Source organism: Typopeltis vanoorti, chromosome 4, assembly GCF_054136105.1.
Source record: "Typopeltis vanoorti isolate ZY-2024b chromosome 4, IOZ_Tvanoo_1.0, whole genome shotgun sequence".
NCBI lineage: Eukaryota > Metazoa > Arthropoda > Arachnida > Uropygi > Thelyphonidae > Typopeltis > Typopeltis vanoorti.
This window is the reverse complement of record NC_143552.1, coordinates 140,152,013-140,168,888: the sequence shown is the minus strand read 5'-3', so window position 1 is coordinate 140,168,888 and position 16,876 is coordinate 140,152,013. Positions and strand designations below refer to the sequence as shown.

General features: G+C 34.5%; 1 protein-coding gene across 1 annotated transcript in view; it reads right to left on the bottom strand.

Moving 5' to 3' along the window:
• The window catches only part of LOC150107721 (centrosomal protein of 120 kDa-like), a 284,452-nt gene that overhangs the window by 249,312 nt on the left and 18,264 nt on the right, over positions 1 to 16,876 (bottom strand). Inside the window, exon 2 of the mRNA XM_090392176.1 lies at positions 10,580 to 10,921. Within this exon, the coding sequence (XP_090248302.1) occupies positions 10,580 to 10,921 (342 nt within the window). The remainder of the gene's footprint in view (positions 1 to 10,579; positions 10,922 to 16,876) is intronic.

The following is a 16,876-nucleotide window of genomic DNA, read 5'->3' as shown; positions in this document are numbered from 1 at the left end:
AAAACCTTCACACCATTCGAGTATTTGAAAGATAGTCCGAAGGATGTCTGGTGTGATTTGTCATTCGGAAGTTTTGGGGTCCTTTCTATTTGCTAGAACTATCTGGACATGCTACAGCTGTATCTTTTAGCCCAGTTGGAAGATCATCAGCACTGTATTATTGCACTCTTATTGTCAGAGAATTTCTTGACATGCATTTTCCTGGGCGCTGGGTTGGGTGTGGTGGACTGATTCTGTGGCCTCCACACTCACCTGATATTACGCTGCTTGATTTCTTCCTGTTGGGATACACAAAGGACATTGTTTATCAGACCCCTGTGATCTCCCTTGATGAAATGAAGACCAGAATCAGTACTGCAATAGAAACAGTTACACAATTAATGATGGAGAACACTGGAGGGAAATTGATTATTGCTTGAACATCTCATGTGCTACGGAAGGTGTGCATGTTGAAGTTGTTTAGCATTCTGCAGTATTGATTCTACAGGTAATAAAACTTTTTGAGTTACACTTTCACATTCTGTAAGCAGTTTTATTTTGTTGTTTATGGTTTGAAAATTATAGGCCATGGAAACTGCGACAATAATTTAGAATCACCCTGTATAATAAAATCAAAAATTTCTAAAGTGGAAACAAACAAACAAATTGCCAAACACACAAATATATCTATTTATACATATAAACTGAATGTACGAATATGAATCATTTATCTGCATTGCAGTTTTTTCTTACATGATTTTTTTTTTTTTTGATAAAGTTACTTTTAAGTCAAATTAGTTTACAAATAAAATTTCTTTCTGAGAATCTCCATCACCAATGGTTTCAATCATATTTAGAAAACAGATAACCAACAGTGGGTTTAAGGGTTAAGGCTGGATAACTGGGAAGAGACCTCCACATGGCCATTTTGGAAGTGCAGAGAAATGACCAGGGCTTCTGACCTGATGTACAATCCTCACTTTCTTGTGGTGCACCCTGTTGGGTATATCTACCTGGATACTCACCCAACAAGGATGGGCAGACAACTTGGGATTTGTATTCTTATTGGCTTAAACCATAACTCAAAATTATGGTACATGATGGAATTTTATGTCGGCTGGATTGTCACCCCATTAAATTAGGCTCCCATTGTTTTCGTCAGGGGAACCAGAAGAACAGTGAAAAGTTGGCTACGGGAACAAATTCCAACTCAACATTGGCAGAAATCAATATTGGCACCATCGACATAGGAAGTGTCAATGGAATTAGCAGAAGAATTGGATAAGTTCCAGATCGACAAAACAGATGTTTCCGAAACAAATAAGACGCAAACAGGTACAATCTTTCTAAGTAACAAATACGAGATGTTATATTTTGAAGTAATGTTTGTTTTTTGAAGCATTAGAGAAAGAAACCAACACGATGAAAAAGGAAAGGTTGGTCCTTGTTGAAGATCTAAACAGTAGAGTAGGAAATGTTTTGGGAAAATTTAGAGAAAAAAAACAAAAAAGCTAATAATAATGGTAAGTACCTGCTAGATTTCTACTCAGGACATGGACTAGTTATTACTAACACCCTGTTATAGCATAAATATGTGCACAATTCACATGGATAGCAGATGCAAGGAATAAGAAACAGTCTCATTGGCTATGTTATTGTTGACAGTGATGTTTTACCACTGGTTCAGGACACAAGAGTATACAGAGAATTTGAAATAGGAAGTGATTACCATTTAGTTTTGAGCAAGATAAAATTGAACTTCTTATTGAAAAGAAAGGTGCGTAAGAAAGTTTGGAAACAAATTAAAGTTGAACAGATATCAGATGTGAACTGTAGACTCAAATACACAAACATTACTCAAGAAAACTGAAAGAGTTTGAAAACAAGAACCAAACCTTGGTGAGCCGGTAGCAAACTTTAAAGAAAACTTTCAATGATTCAGCCAGAGAGCCATGTGGTGAGGTAATCTGCAAGAATAGAAAAACTAGAACTCCATGGTAGACTTGGTTAAAGTTAAAGAAGCAGTCAAGGAAAAGAAGAAAGCATATCAAAAGGTACTAGTAAATAAGTCAGATTGTGCTTTAAGGGAATACAGAGAAAAATGTAAGAAAGCAAAGCATTATGTAAAAGTAGCTAAACAAAAGTCATGGGCAGGTGGGGAAATATTCTGGAGGCTATTGAAAAAAAGCTCAGAAATGGAGGAAAGAGTACTGTAAATGGAAATAGAGATGACAAAGGGGACATAAAAACTGAGGATAAAGATAATCTTGATGTATGGCATAATTACTGTGAAAGATTGCTAAATGAAATGAGCAGTGATAGCATGATGTCAGAGAACAATCAAGAGGAATGCCATCTGGAATATATATCTGTACTTGAAGTAGAAAAAGCTATCAAAAACCTGAAATGTGGAACGGCAGCTGTAGTAGATGATATTCAACCAGAAATGCAAAAATATGGAGGATAAAAGTTTTACGGTGACTGCACTGCTTAATTCAGAAGGCCTGGTCACAGGATTGAATTCCAGATGTTTGGAATAGGGCACTCATAGTATCCATCTATAAAAACAGAAATAAAACTGAACATGAGAATTACAGGGGAATTTCTCTAGTGAGTTTCCTGATAAGATTTATGCAAGTATTCTTAAGAAATGGCTAAGAAAAATTATAGAGAAGAAATTTGGAGAAGAACAAGCTGGGTTCATTCAAAACAGAGGTTGTGAGGATCAGATTTACACTTTAAGACAAATAGTGAGAAATCATGGGACTATAACAAGGATCTGTATTTAAGTCTTATACATCTGGAAAAGGCACATGACAAGGTGCCAAGAGGAAAGCTGTTCAAAACACTCCAGTTATATGGTGTAAATGGGACATTATATCAAGCAATATGTACTTTACTTGAGTTGTAAATCAGCTTAGAATTGAAGGAGGTACAGGAAGATAGTTTGATGTTAAGTCAGGTGTACAACAAGGGTGTATATTATCTACCCCATTATTCATCATCTATATGGATCACATTATGAAGCAAAGTGGTATTAAACCTGATATCAAAATTGTAGAAGTTAATCTCAGCTCTTTATGCACCCAATGGTATACTCCTACATAAATCCAGGACAAGTCTGCAGGATTCCCTGACCAAACTGAATAACTGCTGTAATAAATTTAGTATGAAAATCAGCATTAAAAAGACAAAGACAATGAAAATACGCAGAAACATTGAAAACATCAACTGCACCCTAAATGGAGAACCTATAGAACAAGTAAAACATTTCAGCTATTTAGGCACAATTTTTAGTGAAGATGGCAAATTAAATTTGGAAATAGACAGCAGAATTAGCAAAGCTGGTATTATAGGAAGTTAACTGAATAAATATATATGGAATAAGAGAGAGAGAGAGAGAGATTAGTGATTAGTTAAAACACTAAACTAGCTGAATATAAGAGAGTGTTCAAAGCAATTTTAACTTATGAATCTTACAGCTGGGTTAGAAATAAAACTCTTGATTAAAGACTGGAGACCACAGATATGAAAGTCCTGAGAAATATTAGGGAACTGAACAGATGGCATCAAAAAAACATTGAAATAGATGATAACATTTATTTTAATTAACAACATGACGTTTCATCCTAATTAGGATATTAGGAAAGAACCTGACATTGTTAGTATTCAGAAATGTGTTAGCAGAGCTAATCTCAGGTGGTATGGCCATTTAAACAGAATGGGAGAGGAAGACCAAGATGTAGGTGGATTGATACAATAAAAAAGTGCCTTAAAAGACAGAAATATAATTTCTGATAATATTGGAATGTTGACAGATAATAGGCTAATCTGGAGAAAAGTTTTGATAGGAAGTTAGTAATGACTGATATAACTGTTCATGTAGAACTATTATAAAATCCTGTACACACCCTTAAAGCATGTAGACTGTGGTTCAAGAGCATGTGACTAAGAGTTTATAAGGCAGAGCACTGAAATAAGATGATAACATTTACTTTAATTAACAACATGGCGTTTCATCCTAATTGCACAGGATTTCTTCAGGGGAACATGCAATAGACAAAACAGTAAAGACTAACAAAGGTGACAATCATCATTAGTTATAGAAGACACTAATGTTATTTAAAAATATTTCTAATTGTATGTTGCATTGTTCAAAATGTTGCACATCTTAATGATTCACATGCAAGTATTTGGCTAATGAAAGCTAGGATGTATTCAGACAAGCTGATACTTTTGGGTAATATTTACATGTTTAATATCTAATGCCATTCCAAAGACTCCCAGATTTTTCTCTTGTTGTGTCATAACAACGGTGTAATCGTTCCGATTTACCTCATAACACTTGATGTCTCATTTATGAAGCATCTCATGGGTCAACTGAAAAGAGTGCATGTGATGACAAAGCTGAGGTTTTATAATTTCAGCTGACCCAGAAGACGCTTTGCAAAGACGCAAGTGTTATGGGATAAATGGGAAGGATTACACCATTGCTATGACACAAAGGCGAGAGAAACCTGGGAGTCTTTGGAAATGGCATTAGACCCTAAACATCTAAATATTAACAAAAGTATCAACTTGTCTAAATACATCCTGGTCTTCATTAGCCAAACATGTGCACATGAATGCATAAACATGTACAACGTTCTGAACAACACAACGTACAATTGGAAATTAAGTATAGTTTCTGGGAAATTCCCATGTTACTCCTCTTAAACACTGTAAATATAATTAATGGCTATTGTAACCTGTTTTTGTTTAGGAGTGTCCCTTATTTTAATACATTGGCTAACATAACTCAAAAAAGGGGAGTATATATATATATATATATTTTTTTTTAGGGCATTATGGGCGAGTATAGAAGACAATTATGGCAGAATAAAAAATGTGGAAAAATTTTGTACATACCTTGTTTTTGGTTTAATGATGTCTTCTAAATCCAAGCTCCTGCTGAAGGTTGTTTATAAACGGGGGGGGGGGGGGGGAAAGAGAACATGAGCGTGTGCTTTAGACGCGGGAAATAAGTTAGGAAATCCGGGTTACTATTAATAATATATATACAAATATATATATATATATTATTTTGTTGTGGGGGAGGGGAGAGGGTGGGGGGGGACGAAGGGGAAGGGTAACCTTATGTGGAAACTGGGACAAGGGTTAACGGGGTATGGACCGTTTCAGTCATCATCTGACCATCGTCGGAACTTTGTGGGAATGACTGTAGGGCTATGTCGAGGCTGCAAGTTGCATCTGCCAAATTAGGGCATTTGTTGTCGCTAAATGGCCGGAGGCTTGGCTTAATTTGTAAGTTTTGGAACGGCCAACATTCGGAAATTAGGTAGGGGCGGTGGACGTTGATAGAATTTTCATCGCATTTTATGGCGATAGTTTCGGATATTCTAAGCATTGTTTTGTTGTCTTGTTTGTCTATGATTATGGCTTTGTCGATTTGGGGGATGTGTTTTAGTTCAAGGGTGTGAGCTGCAATTTCTGTCTTCCCTGTATTCTGTGTTTTGTTTTTCTTTTTGATGTTGTGATGTTTTTTTGTGTTCAGATATTCCAGAATGGGAATATTGCAAATATATATATATATATATATATATATACACCCCTTTTTTGAGTTGTTAGCCAATGTATTAAAATAAGGGACACTCCTAAACAAAAACAGGCTACAATAGCCATTAATTATATTATACAATTAGAAATATTTTAAAATAACATCAGTCTCTTCTATAACTACATGATGGTTGTCAACATTTTTTTTTAAGGTTACATGGTGGTCAGCATTCATATTTTCGAATTTAGGGACATAAAAACACGTGCTGAAATGATTATTTTACTTATTATTAATAAAATAACAATTTGACATTTCGACCCTTGTATTGAGGTCATCATCAGAAGGATACATGTGTATAGGGAACCAAGCTACATGCTCTTGCACTCTGTACTGGTAAATTAAATTTATGCTGTTAATTAATCTTTTTCTTAGCCTGACCTCCAGCAATAATTCCTGTCCTAATCAGTTGTCTTCTCCCTCCAGGAGATTGACTACCATGTGTCTCCACCATGCCCTATTCTGTCCTCTCTGCTGCATTCCTCATATGAGAGATAGGTCCAGTTTTCTATATTTTTCATCCACTCCAGTCTTTGTCTTCCTCTTTCCCCTCAACAGTTCCTTCAAGAATGTAGGCAGTTATGTCTCATAATATGTCCAAAATATCTTTCTCTTTTTAATTTCTTTCATCAGGCTCCTGTTTACGCCTGCCATCTCTAGTACCTCTTCATTTGTCTTTCCATGATATTCTCATCATTCTTCGCAGCATCCACAATTCAAAGGTCTCCAGTTTTTTCCTCAGATTGGAGAGTGTCCATGTCTCTACTCCATATAACAATGTAGACCATATGTAGCATTTGGAGATTCTTAGTCTTGTTTTCAGATTTAATTTTCTAGATGTTAGTAGATTTTTCATACTGTTGAAGGTTGACCTTGCAATTTCAATCCTTTTTCTAATTTCATCTTCTGTCCTGCCATTCTCTGTGATCAAGTGACCGAGGTATATGTATTTTTGTACCTGTTCTAATTTGTTTCCTTTTATATTATGCATATTTTTGGTATTTTCTTTTCTCTTAAAATTATCATGATTTTTGTCATTTTAAAGTTGAAACTGAGGCCATACTGTTCGCTATACTTGAGGGTTTCATCTATAAGAGTTTTGAGGTCATATTTGTTTTCAGCTAGAAGAACAGTATCATCTGCATATCTTAGGTTATTAATATTTCTGCCCCTTACAGTGATTCCTTTAAGGTTACTAATTTTATTAAATATTTCTTCTGTGTACAGGTTAAAGAGAATTGGAGAAAAGACACAGCCTTGTCTCACACCTTTCTGAACTGGGAATTCTTCTGAAGTCTCTCTATTTATTCTCAAAGATGCAGTCTGTTCCCAGTAAAGATTAGTTAATAGCCTGTCTTTTCCATCCATGCCTACTTTTGAAAGGATTTCAATTAATTGTTCATGTTAGACATTGTCGAATGCCTTTTTGTAATCTATGAAGCAGAGGTACACATCTTTTTGTTTTTCTAGATATCTTTCTATGATAGTTCTGACTTTGAAAATACCTTCTCTTGTACCTACATTTTCCTTGAAACCACTTTGAGTATCATTTATTTCTATGTTTATTTTTCTTTTATTTCTTTCAAGAATAACGTATAGGAGGACTTTTGATACTTGACTGATGAGGCTGATTGTCCTGAACTCTTCACATCTTGTAGCTTTTGTTTTTTTTGGGAATTGGAACAAAAATTGAGTGATTAATATCTTTGGATAGAAATCCAGTCAAGTATATTTTATTGCATAATTTTGTTAGAAATTTCAGTCCTCCTTCATCGAGAGCCCTCAACCATTCTGCCAAGATGTTATCTATTCCTGCAGCTTTATGTGGTTTTAGTTTTCTGACGGCATTTTCAACTTCACAGAGTAAAATGGATGGTCCTTCTAAATCAGTCTGTTCAGGAATATCATTTCTTTGTTGTTCATATAATTTCCTTGTGTATTCGATAGCGATAACTAAATAGAATAAAATAAAATAAAAGTTGAGGGAAAAAATAATATATATATTATATAAATTATAATTAATAAATAAAATAAATAAAAAACTACAATAAGCTCTGCTAAGGTCCTCATGTACTAAGATTCTGGATTTGTACAGTTCCGATTGTTATACTAAGATCTTCTTCAGGTCTTGTACAGTTCAAGTTGCTATGGAATGTTAAGGGAAAAAACTTTCTCAACTTTTATTTTATTTTATTCTATTTAATTATCGCTAGAGGTCAGGCTAAGAAAAAGATTAATTAACAGTGTAGATTTAATTTACCAGTACAGAGTGCAAGAGCATGTAGCTTGGTTCAATATACACACGTATCCTTCTGATGATGACCTCAATACAGGGGTCGAAACATCAAATTGTTATTTTATTAATAATAAGTAAAATAATCATTTCAACACGTGTTTTGTGTACCTAAATTCGGAAATATCAATGTCAACTTTGTTAGTCTTATGTTCACACCTGAAGAAATCCTGTGCAATTAGGATGAAACATGTTGTTAATTAAAATAAATCATCTTATTCTGGTGTTCTTCCTCATAAATTCTTTAGTCATATATATATATATATATATATATATATATATATATATATATCCTCTATTAAATGTTTTCTTCAATGTGGCCAATGTTGAAATCTTACCCATAATATTATTACTACGTGACATGTAACACCTCCAGGGAGTCCAAGGACTCATTATGGGAGGGCACACTACTCAACTTTGCTAAATACATCTCATCCTCTCCACTACTACTTAATTCTCCAAACTACGACACTACTACCATCAACGGCATCTATCGCCCATCATCACCACCAACAATAGTATTTTTTGTCTGTAAATTGCGTGTGTTCTGAAGGCCGATTTGTCTGTATGCGGGATGAAAAACCTGAGCTTCCGGGAGAAAAAGCCCTGCTACCACCGTATGAGATCAGCTCACTCGCCTTCAACTGAAAAAGCCCATATAAGGATTCCCCTCATCATGACGAGAATCGAACCCAGGTCTTTTCCAATCGAAGGGCGCAATGTTCCATTGTTCTTCCAATTGCACTATGGTGGCTAAATATTATTCATAATGTTTGGCTGAGTTCCTATAACTGCTCCTTTTTATAAAGAAGTTGTTCCAATACAATTTTATTCAGTGCCTGCAGCTTCATATCTCTTTCTATGTAAGCTGAGGAAAAAGTCTTTTGTTAGATAATAAAAAAAAATCATGGCTTTTGATCCCAAATGATTAAGAGACTGTGTGAAGCTGGAGAAGACATTCAAACACAGTAGAACACTAGTCAAATTTGGTACTTCAAGGAGGACCATGAAAGTATATCACTATATTTTCTATAGTGAGGACACTATAGAAAATATAGTGATATTTTTCTAGTGTCCTCAAATTTCTATGGATTAGATTTAGATTAATTTTTCTGATACTGAGCATTTTGTTTTCTGGCTAGAAATCCTTTACTTTGATCATATGACTATCCTTATACACACCAATATCTGCAAAGTTTGTATATGCTGCCTGCACTGACAAACTTTACGGACACAACTATATAGTCACTACTATTGAATTAACAACAGTCCATCTGCTGAAGTCACTAATATTTTTATTTCTTCTCCAATGTTTATGAAAGTAATGTTATCTATTATTTGATAAACATACACAGCAGCTTATATAGGCTCTTAACAGTATACAATATTATTTATGCAGTATTGTCCTAACCTACAGCAAAAGGGGTGTTGGATTCATCCAATTTTCTAATTTTTTATTTATTCATTATTATTTTTTCTCAGAAGTGTTAAAAAATTACAAATGAAAAAAAAAAAAAATTCAAAACTATGTATATAATTTAGAGTAATGTTAACAACTTTCCACAAGAACTAGACAACTTAGCAATCAATATACCTGTAATTAAAAGAGCATTAAAATATTGAACTTAAGATATATACTTCTATCAAGTCATTTGGCAGCTTAGTTAATCAGTAGATAATACAGAAGTGTTTTTCTGCAAAGCATGATTTATTACTGCTCACCAGACATATTATTATTATTCAGGCCTCCATGGAGTCAAAAGACCCCTCGCAGGAGGTCCTTCCTAGGAAACACAAAGTCTATCTATCAAGACTCATCAGTGGACGTCACTCCTAGGAAACACAAAGTCTATCATACCACTCCTTAAACTCATTGACCATTCTCGCTCTCACCACTCTATCATGCAATGCATTCCACGGTTCAACCATCCTCCATGCAAAGAAACCACTCCTCACTCTCTTGCTCACAGCTTCCTTTCGTAACTTCCAGGGTTGGCCCATTGTCATCACTCCTTCCCACTGTTCAACCAAGCGAAAGAACTCCCCAGTGTCAACCCTGTAACCACCTCTTAACAGTTTAAAAGTGTCAATCATATCACTTCTCCTTCTTCTATCCACCAGGCTCTGCAGTCCACATTCCCTCAGCCGATCCTCATAACTAACATTGTACAGTCCTGAAACCATCTTTGCTATCCGTCTCTGTACCCTTTCCACAGTTAATTTTAAGCCCTTCAAATCCTGGGGACCAAATTTGAAAACAGTAGTCTAAGTGTGGTCTGATTAGGGTCTTATACAACGGAATGATAACTCTTTTATCTCTGCAGGTCAGCATCCTTCTATCATTGCAGCAATTCTCTGTGTTACCTTCACCACCTTTGCAATATGTCCTCTGAATTTCAGGTTTCTATCAATCATCAACCCCAGATCCCTTGTCTCCACCAGTATAGCTCCTCAGGAAAGACACTGTGTTAATGATGAATCAAATTATGCACCAGTTATGCACAATTACGCATGTGTAGTAGATCCTATACTCATGGTGATTTGGAGTATAGGATCTACTGCACATGTAGAATGAGTTACATCAGGCAGATATAGTGACATATTTATCTATCAAATGAATTCATTCATTTATTTTATTTATTTATTATTTAACTTTTAAAAAAAAAGGAAGTTATTCTGCAAATGATACCTACCCGACTAAGATTTTCAGCAAATGCCAAGGTAACTGAAAAGATAAATCTTTCTGTAGTTTCATCTTCAGGACCGATCTGGTAAAATCCTTCTTCCAAACTAAGTCTGGGTATCAGAGTGCTATGTTTAAAAGATGGATTTGGAGAAACATTTACATGCGGATAATTATCTACTTTCTTTTGATGGTTTGGCAAACCATTTTGTTCAAATGATGTCTGTTGCAGCATTTTCTGATTAGCAGCTTCTCGAGACTGAATTTCATCTTTTTCCAAACGTATTGATAAAAGAATTTCAGGTTTGCACTTCTGATACTTTGGATTCAGCAGTGGATACCATATAGAAGGCTAAAGCAAATATCAAAAACTTGTATACTGGATAAATATAGACTTTTCCTATTGCAACTATACTTTATAAAACTAAATACTAAATTGCCATACGTGGATTACACATCAATAAGCAGATATTTTCATTCTTATATTTATTTAACTTAGTTCAGCAAATATGAAGCATGAAAATGTCGTGTAAATTATAGATAATTATTGAGAATGTTTTGCTCATATAGAATTTTGTTTCTGACAAAAATGGAAAAAAGAAAAAAGAAGTGTATTTATTTACAAACAGGCATTAAAGGCTGGTTTAATCTCGCAATTAGATTTAATGAAATAAATCAATGCAGCACAGAGAAATAACTAAACACGGGTTTAATTATTCCAATATTTCATCTTAGTCACTGAGATATCTTCTAGCATACAACTAAAAATTTTAAGGAACAAGGTTCCTGCTATGAGAACAAGAAGCCATGCTCTCCAAGGTAGGTTGGCAGATCTTCCACTATGTTCATAATATGAACAAGTTGCCAGAACAAGGAAACTTGTTCCTATTTTTTGGAAATTGTCATATTGTGGACAAACTGGGAGATCTGCTAATATCCACTTTGGATAAGATAAGAAATACATCTGCCACCACAACTATGATCAGTCAGATCTAGCTGGCCATGCCTTGGATATCGTGCAAAGATTCAAATGGAAAATAATTACTATGCTTCAGTGCAGAAAATACAAACATAATTTTTTTTTTTTTTTTAGAATCAGAAATAGACTTTAAAAAAATAATAAAACTAATTTAAATTAATATGATTCTGTAAATCTTTTCAAGATTTTGGGAAACATTAATTCTTAGACCACCCACCAAACAACCAAGGCCACCAGGTAGAGGATACTCTTCATAGGCCTTTGCTTCTAGTCTAAATTTTTTCCACTTATATTGTTTTGTATATTATTATAATTACTGCATTGTGTTCCAGAAGATGTTTTTGTGACATAGACAAAATATTAGAATGATTAAATTTGTGCTTAATTATTTTTCTGTGCTGTTTTCATTCCATTAAACCTACACATGAGTGTATTTATTTACATATGCAAGAGGGCTCATTTGACAATCTCCTTGAACATACAAGACAGTGTTGCAGGAAAGAAATCAACAGTAGTAATTCGGTTCAGTGCAAAGTAAAACAAAGTACAGATAGTGAACACAACAATGCACAGTTTTTTTTTGTTTTTTTTTGTAAAATTTTAAAATTCACAACAATGCAATCACAGACAACTAAATTAAGTAGCACATTCAAATAATGAGACTTGTGTACAAACTGCATACAATAGAGAGAAAACGCAGTAAGGCATATTATTGTTATTTTTCTGTTTCTTTCTAGGAAGTGAGAGATTTCTTTCAAGTTCTGGGAATTCCTGGGACTATACAATTTCACTAATAAAATTACTTTTAAATATATTTATTATATTCCGATACATTTCATTGCCATTTCTGCAATGAGTGTATCCCTTGATAAATCAAGGGATGCATTCATTAATATGCAATTCTGCTAAGTGAATGGCATGATCAAGGCAGAGTAAATTTTCAAATGAGCATTCACATCTAAATTTATGCATTATCCTTACTCCATTTGCTGTTACAGCCACAGCATGTTTTTTTTCAAAATCATTCCAATTCAAGTTTACAATATTCTGAATATTAATTGAATATTTGCAGGGTGTACAAAGTAATCCCAAATTTAAAATTTTTTTGCATGACATGAATAGACAATGGTGAAATATCTTTTATTTCTCATACTGAGCCACTTGCCAAAACTAATACTCAAACAGTGATCTAACATCTATTTCTGTTAAGCAATTCTTTAATTTTTGATATTTGTGCTTTTTTTTCTTTTTTCTTTTCTTTTTTTTTTTTAATGTTCATTCATAGAAGTCCAATTTGATGGGTTCTTTGTCAATAGCAATTCTGGTTTGAAACTGATCTGCAGATAAAAGACATATTGGCAATTGTTCAAACTGAGATTCCATCTTCGGCAGACAATCTAGACACAATCTCAGTTAATTTTCTTATTTTACAAAATTTTAAAATTGATTGAACAGCCTTAATTAATTTTTTGAGTCACTTGTAGGTTCTTTATATTCTTCGGTGCTTCTTTTTAAATGCGATTACTGCATAAAATCTAAATTCATCATTAGACCCAAGTGTTCAGTTCCTTACATGAAATCTGCTTTGGACAATAATTGCACTAAGTTGCTTCCTCATTTTTACATTTTTTTTAAAGTGATTTATTTTCGTTTTGAAGCTAAAGTGAACATAATATTATTATAAGAATGAGAAAACTTAGGATTATAAAATAATTTTTATCTTACAAATGAGTTATCAAATGCGATCCAAATTTAAAAATAAAAAACTTCATCACATTGCGGCATGAAAGTCCAATTGTTATTGATAGTGATAATTTGTTTTTGTATTATTATTATTAACACCAGACCTCCATGAAGTCAAAAGACTCATTGTGAGAGGCACATACTGTTAGACGAAGGCCATCAAACCATGCTTTAAACTCATTCAATGATTCTGCATTCACCACAAAGTAAGGCAATGCATTCCACTCACTAACCACTTTCCATGAATAGAACCTACTCTTCATGCCCCTGCTCCCATCCTTCTTATAGAGCTTCAGGGGTATGAAGCTGTATTGGTGCTTATACTATGTGTGTATGTTGGTAAAATGTGAAAGGAATATTTTTAAGGGAGTTTGGCATGTTTTGTATACTGTGCTTTTCAGTGTTACCTTTTTGTTGAGATCAGCTTTTGATGGAGATTTACCTTAATCATAGTGTTACTTCATTGTTTGTTGTTTCATTTTTGATTCAGAGTCAGATGACAGAGTAGAGACAGGAGAACGACTCTTGGATATGATATCCATACACAGCAACTGGTCTCTTTTGCTATAAATGTGCCTCTAACATATCACTACTCAGCCCTTCCCACCCCTCCCTCCAGACAAGACCTGATAAAGTATGCTGTGATGGAATTATGCACCAGCTGACTGGGAAAGTATCTTGACTCATTACTGACATGTTCAGGCCCATGTACTATCTTATAGCTAATCAGTGGCCCTACTGTTTTTACTGATGCGCCCTTGAAATGGAGGTGGTTTTGGATCTCTAAGTATGTTCAGAATGCCCTTGAAAGGTATCAGACTACATGAAGAAGAAAAGGGAAGGCAAAAACCAGAATTCCTATTCTGAAGGCCAACATGGTATTTGCCACTTCAAACTTTTATAATAGCAGGGTGGTGGTATTTCACTGGGTGATGAAGGTGACACTGTGTGTCATCAGAAGAATCACTCAAGCAAAGATACTTTATTTTTTGTACTATTTTCAAAAAATCATATGCATTTTACTGAAAACATATTTATTAGTGATAATGAGACTGAATATGTAGCAATTATTGAGGTGGTTAGAAGGATTAGTAATGAATCTTTGTTATACAGTTACAGTTGAAGAAGACAAAATAGCCAGACGTGTGGCACAAAAATAAAATGTGATGAACAGTATGGATTTTTCAAAGATGGTTTATTGTTGGGAGTGTAATGCATATGTGGAGAATGTGAAAGATATGTTTATGAGAGACTGAACAAGAGAAGTGAAAGGGTGTGGGTCTGCATAAAGGAAGAAGGCAGTGAGAGTTGTAAGACCAAGAATGGTATCAGCCAGGATGGGTGAGAGTGTAGAGAATGTGATTATAAATACGTAAGTGACTGAAAATGCAAAAGTGGGTGTGAATGAGGATATGGAAGAAAGACCAACTGACGGGGTAAAACATAAAATATGACCTATCTTTAATAAACACATGCTGTTCATTACAAAGCACAGATTCTCTGTCAATCCATTTCTGTATGTAAGCGCTCACCAACTTTTCCAATATCCTAATTGACCACTTCATAAATATTAACAAGTCAATAGTTACATACATCAGTCTTTGCAGCACCCTTCTGTGTAATCTTCCCTATGCTGAGATAGCCAGGTCAAGAGCATATTAATTCTGCAATGCATGAATGCTGAAATCTCATCAGCCTTTACAGCCAAATTCTTATTTAGTTTATGTAACAATTATATTACATACTTCCTCTCATACATCTAAGTCACATTATTCAGTGTAAATGTGGCAGTCAGTTTCATATCACTCCAAGTTGATATCTCTTTGGAAAGTGGCCATTGATTAGATGTAAATCTCTCTCTCTAGAGTCATCTACCACTTGTATACCATCCATGTTAAATAGGGTTATTCTTTCACAATCATTATTGTGAAAGAATTTACCTTTTCATAACTAATATCCTTATATTTACAGCATTCCCTCTGCATCATTATTTTCTTAATAATCTCCTGATAAATAAGACTGCACATCCCCTATTTCACAGTGACCCTAATTATTCTTTGAACTCTAGGAACACATTCTGGACACTATTTACATATTTTTGATACTTCCAAGCAGTGCTGACATTCTGCCATCTAGCAATGGACACCATGCAACTTTGTCTAGTATTCTTTTCAGCTGATCACAATTTCCTGCTATGTAATTCGGCATATAACCTTTCTGAATGGGACATTCTTATATAAAAAAAATGAGACTTTTTGTGGTTATGAGACCATTGGTTCTTTAATTAATACCTATATTAGTATAATCCCGCCAACTAGTTTCTAGCGACTGTCTAGCTTTGTGAAGGCTCGAATGGTGCACACAAAAAAATATGAGAGAATACAGAAACGTTGCTAACTGTTAGGCAGTTAAGTTTGAACATATGTGTGACAATGCATGCATGTGTTGAGAAACTTCAGTCAGTATCATGGATACGTGTTGTATGCGCACGAGTTACATGATTTTTTGCATATTGTAGTTCCGTTAAACTGAGTGAGTTGATTAAATTTTCCATATATCTTTCAGCATGGCACCCTGATTTCTGTTGAAGTTGTTACCTGTTCTTAATACCACTGCCACTTCCTTGAAAATTCTATAACCGTAATCATCATCTAAGTACGGCATAGAGTTATTTTCCGAGTCAATTGCATGGTTGGAAGTTGAAAAGTGATGTGCTAAGCCTGAGGAGACTGTCCTGTTGTGATTGACTTCCCCAACATGCTCCTTCTGTCTGATTTCCAGGATTCTTGAAGTTTGCCCAATATATGAAAGACCGCACGTACATGGAATTCTATAAACACCTGGATATTTGAAAAATGGTACACTATCTTTAGGAGATCTTAATACTTATCTGATGGTAGTAGTTGGCTTAAATACCACTCTGATGTTGTGAGATTTTAACATTCTCACTAATCTTGAAGAGACTGAATCTACATAAGAGATGACTACTGTTGAAGCATACTGGGCGACTGTTCCTTGTTGTTGGAGGTTGTCTTTATAAAGAAATTTGTTGATGATGTTTGGAGGAAAACCATTCTGCAATAGTGTTATAGCAATTTGAGAAAGTTCTGTCTGTACCTCTTCTTCGTCTGAAATAAACTTTTTGGCGCTATTCCATAACATGTGAATGATGCTATGTTTTTGTGATCTATGATGGTTAGAAGAATAATGTAAATAATGTCCAGTATCAGGTTTTCTGTATATGGAAAGTTTAAAATTAATCTCCTGTCTTTTCACCAGTATGTCTAGGAAGGGGAGTTGTCTGTTTTTTTCAACTTCTAGAGTATATTTAATTTTGTTGTGAAGGGAATTTATTCTCTCTAAAGACACCTGTAGGTTTTCCATGTTTTCATTCCAAATGATGAAAATATCATCAACATATCTCCACCATATCGATGGTTTAGGTATGATTTTGGTAAAAATTTAATTTTCCAACTTTTCCATGAATAGGTCTGCACAAGGTGGTGACAGTGGGCTACTCATTGCTAGGCCTTCCAATTGTTGGTAAACTGTGTTGTTTACTTTGAAGAAATTTTATTTAAGGCA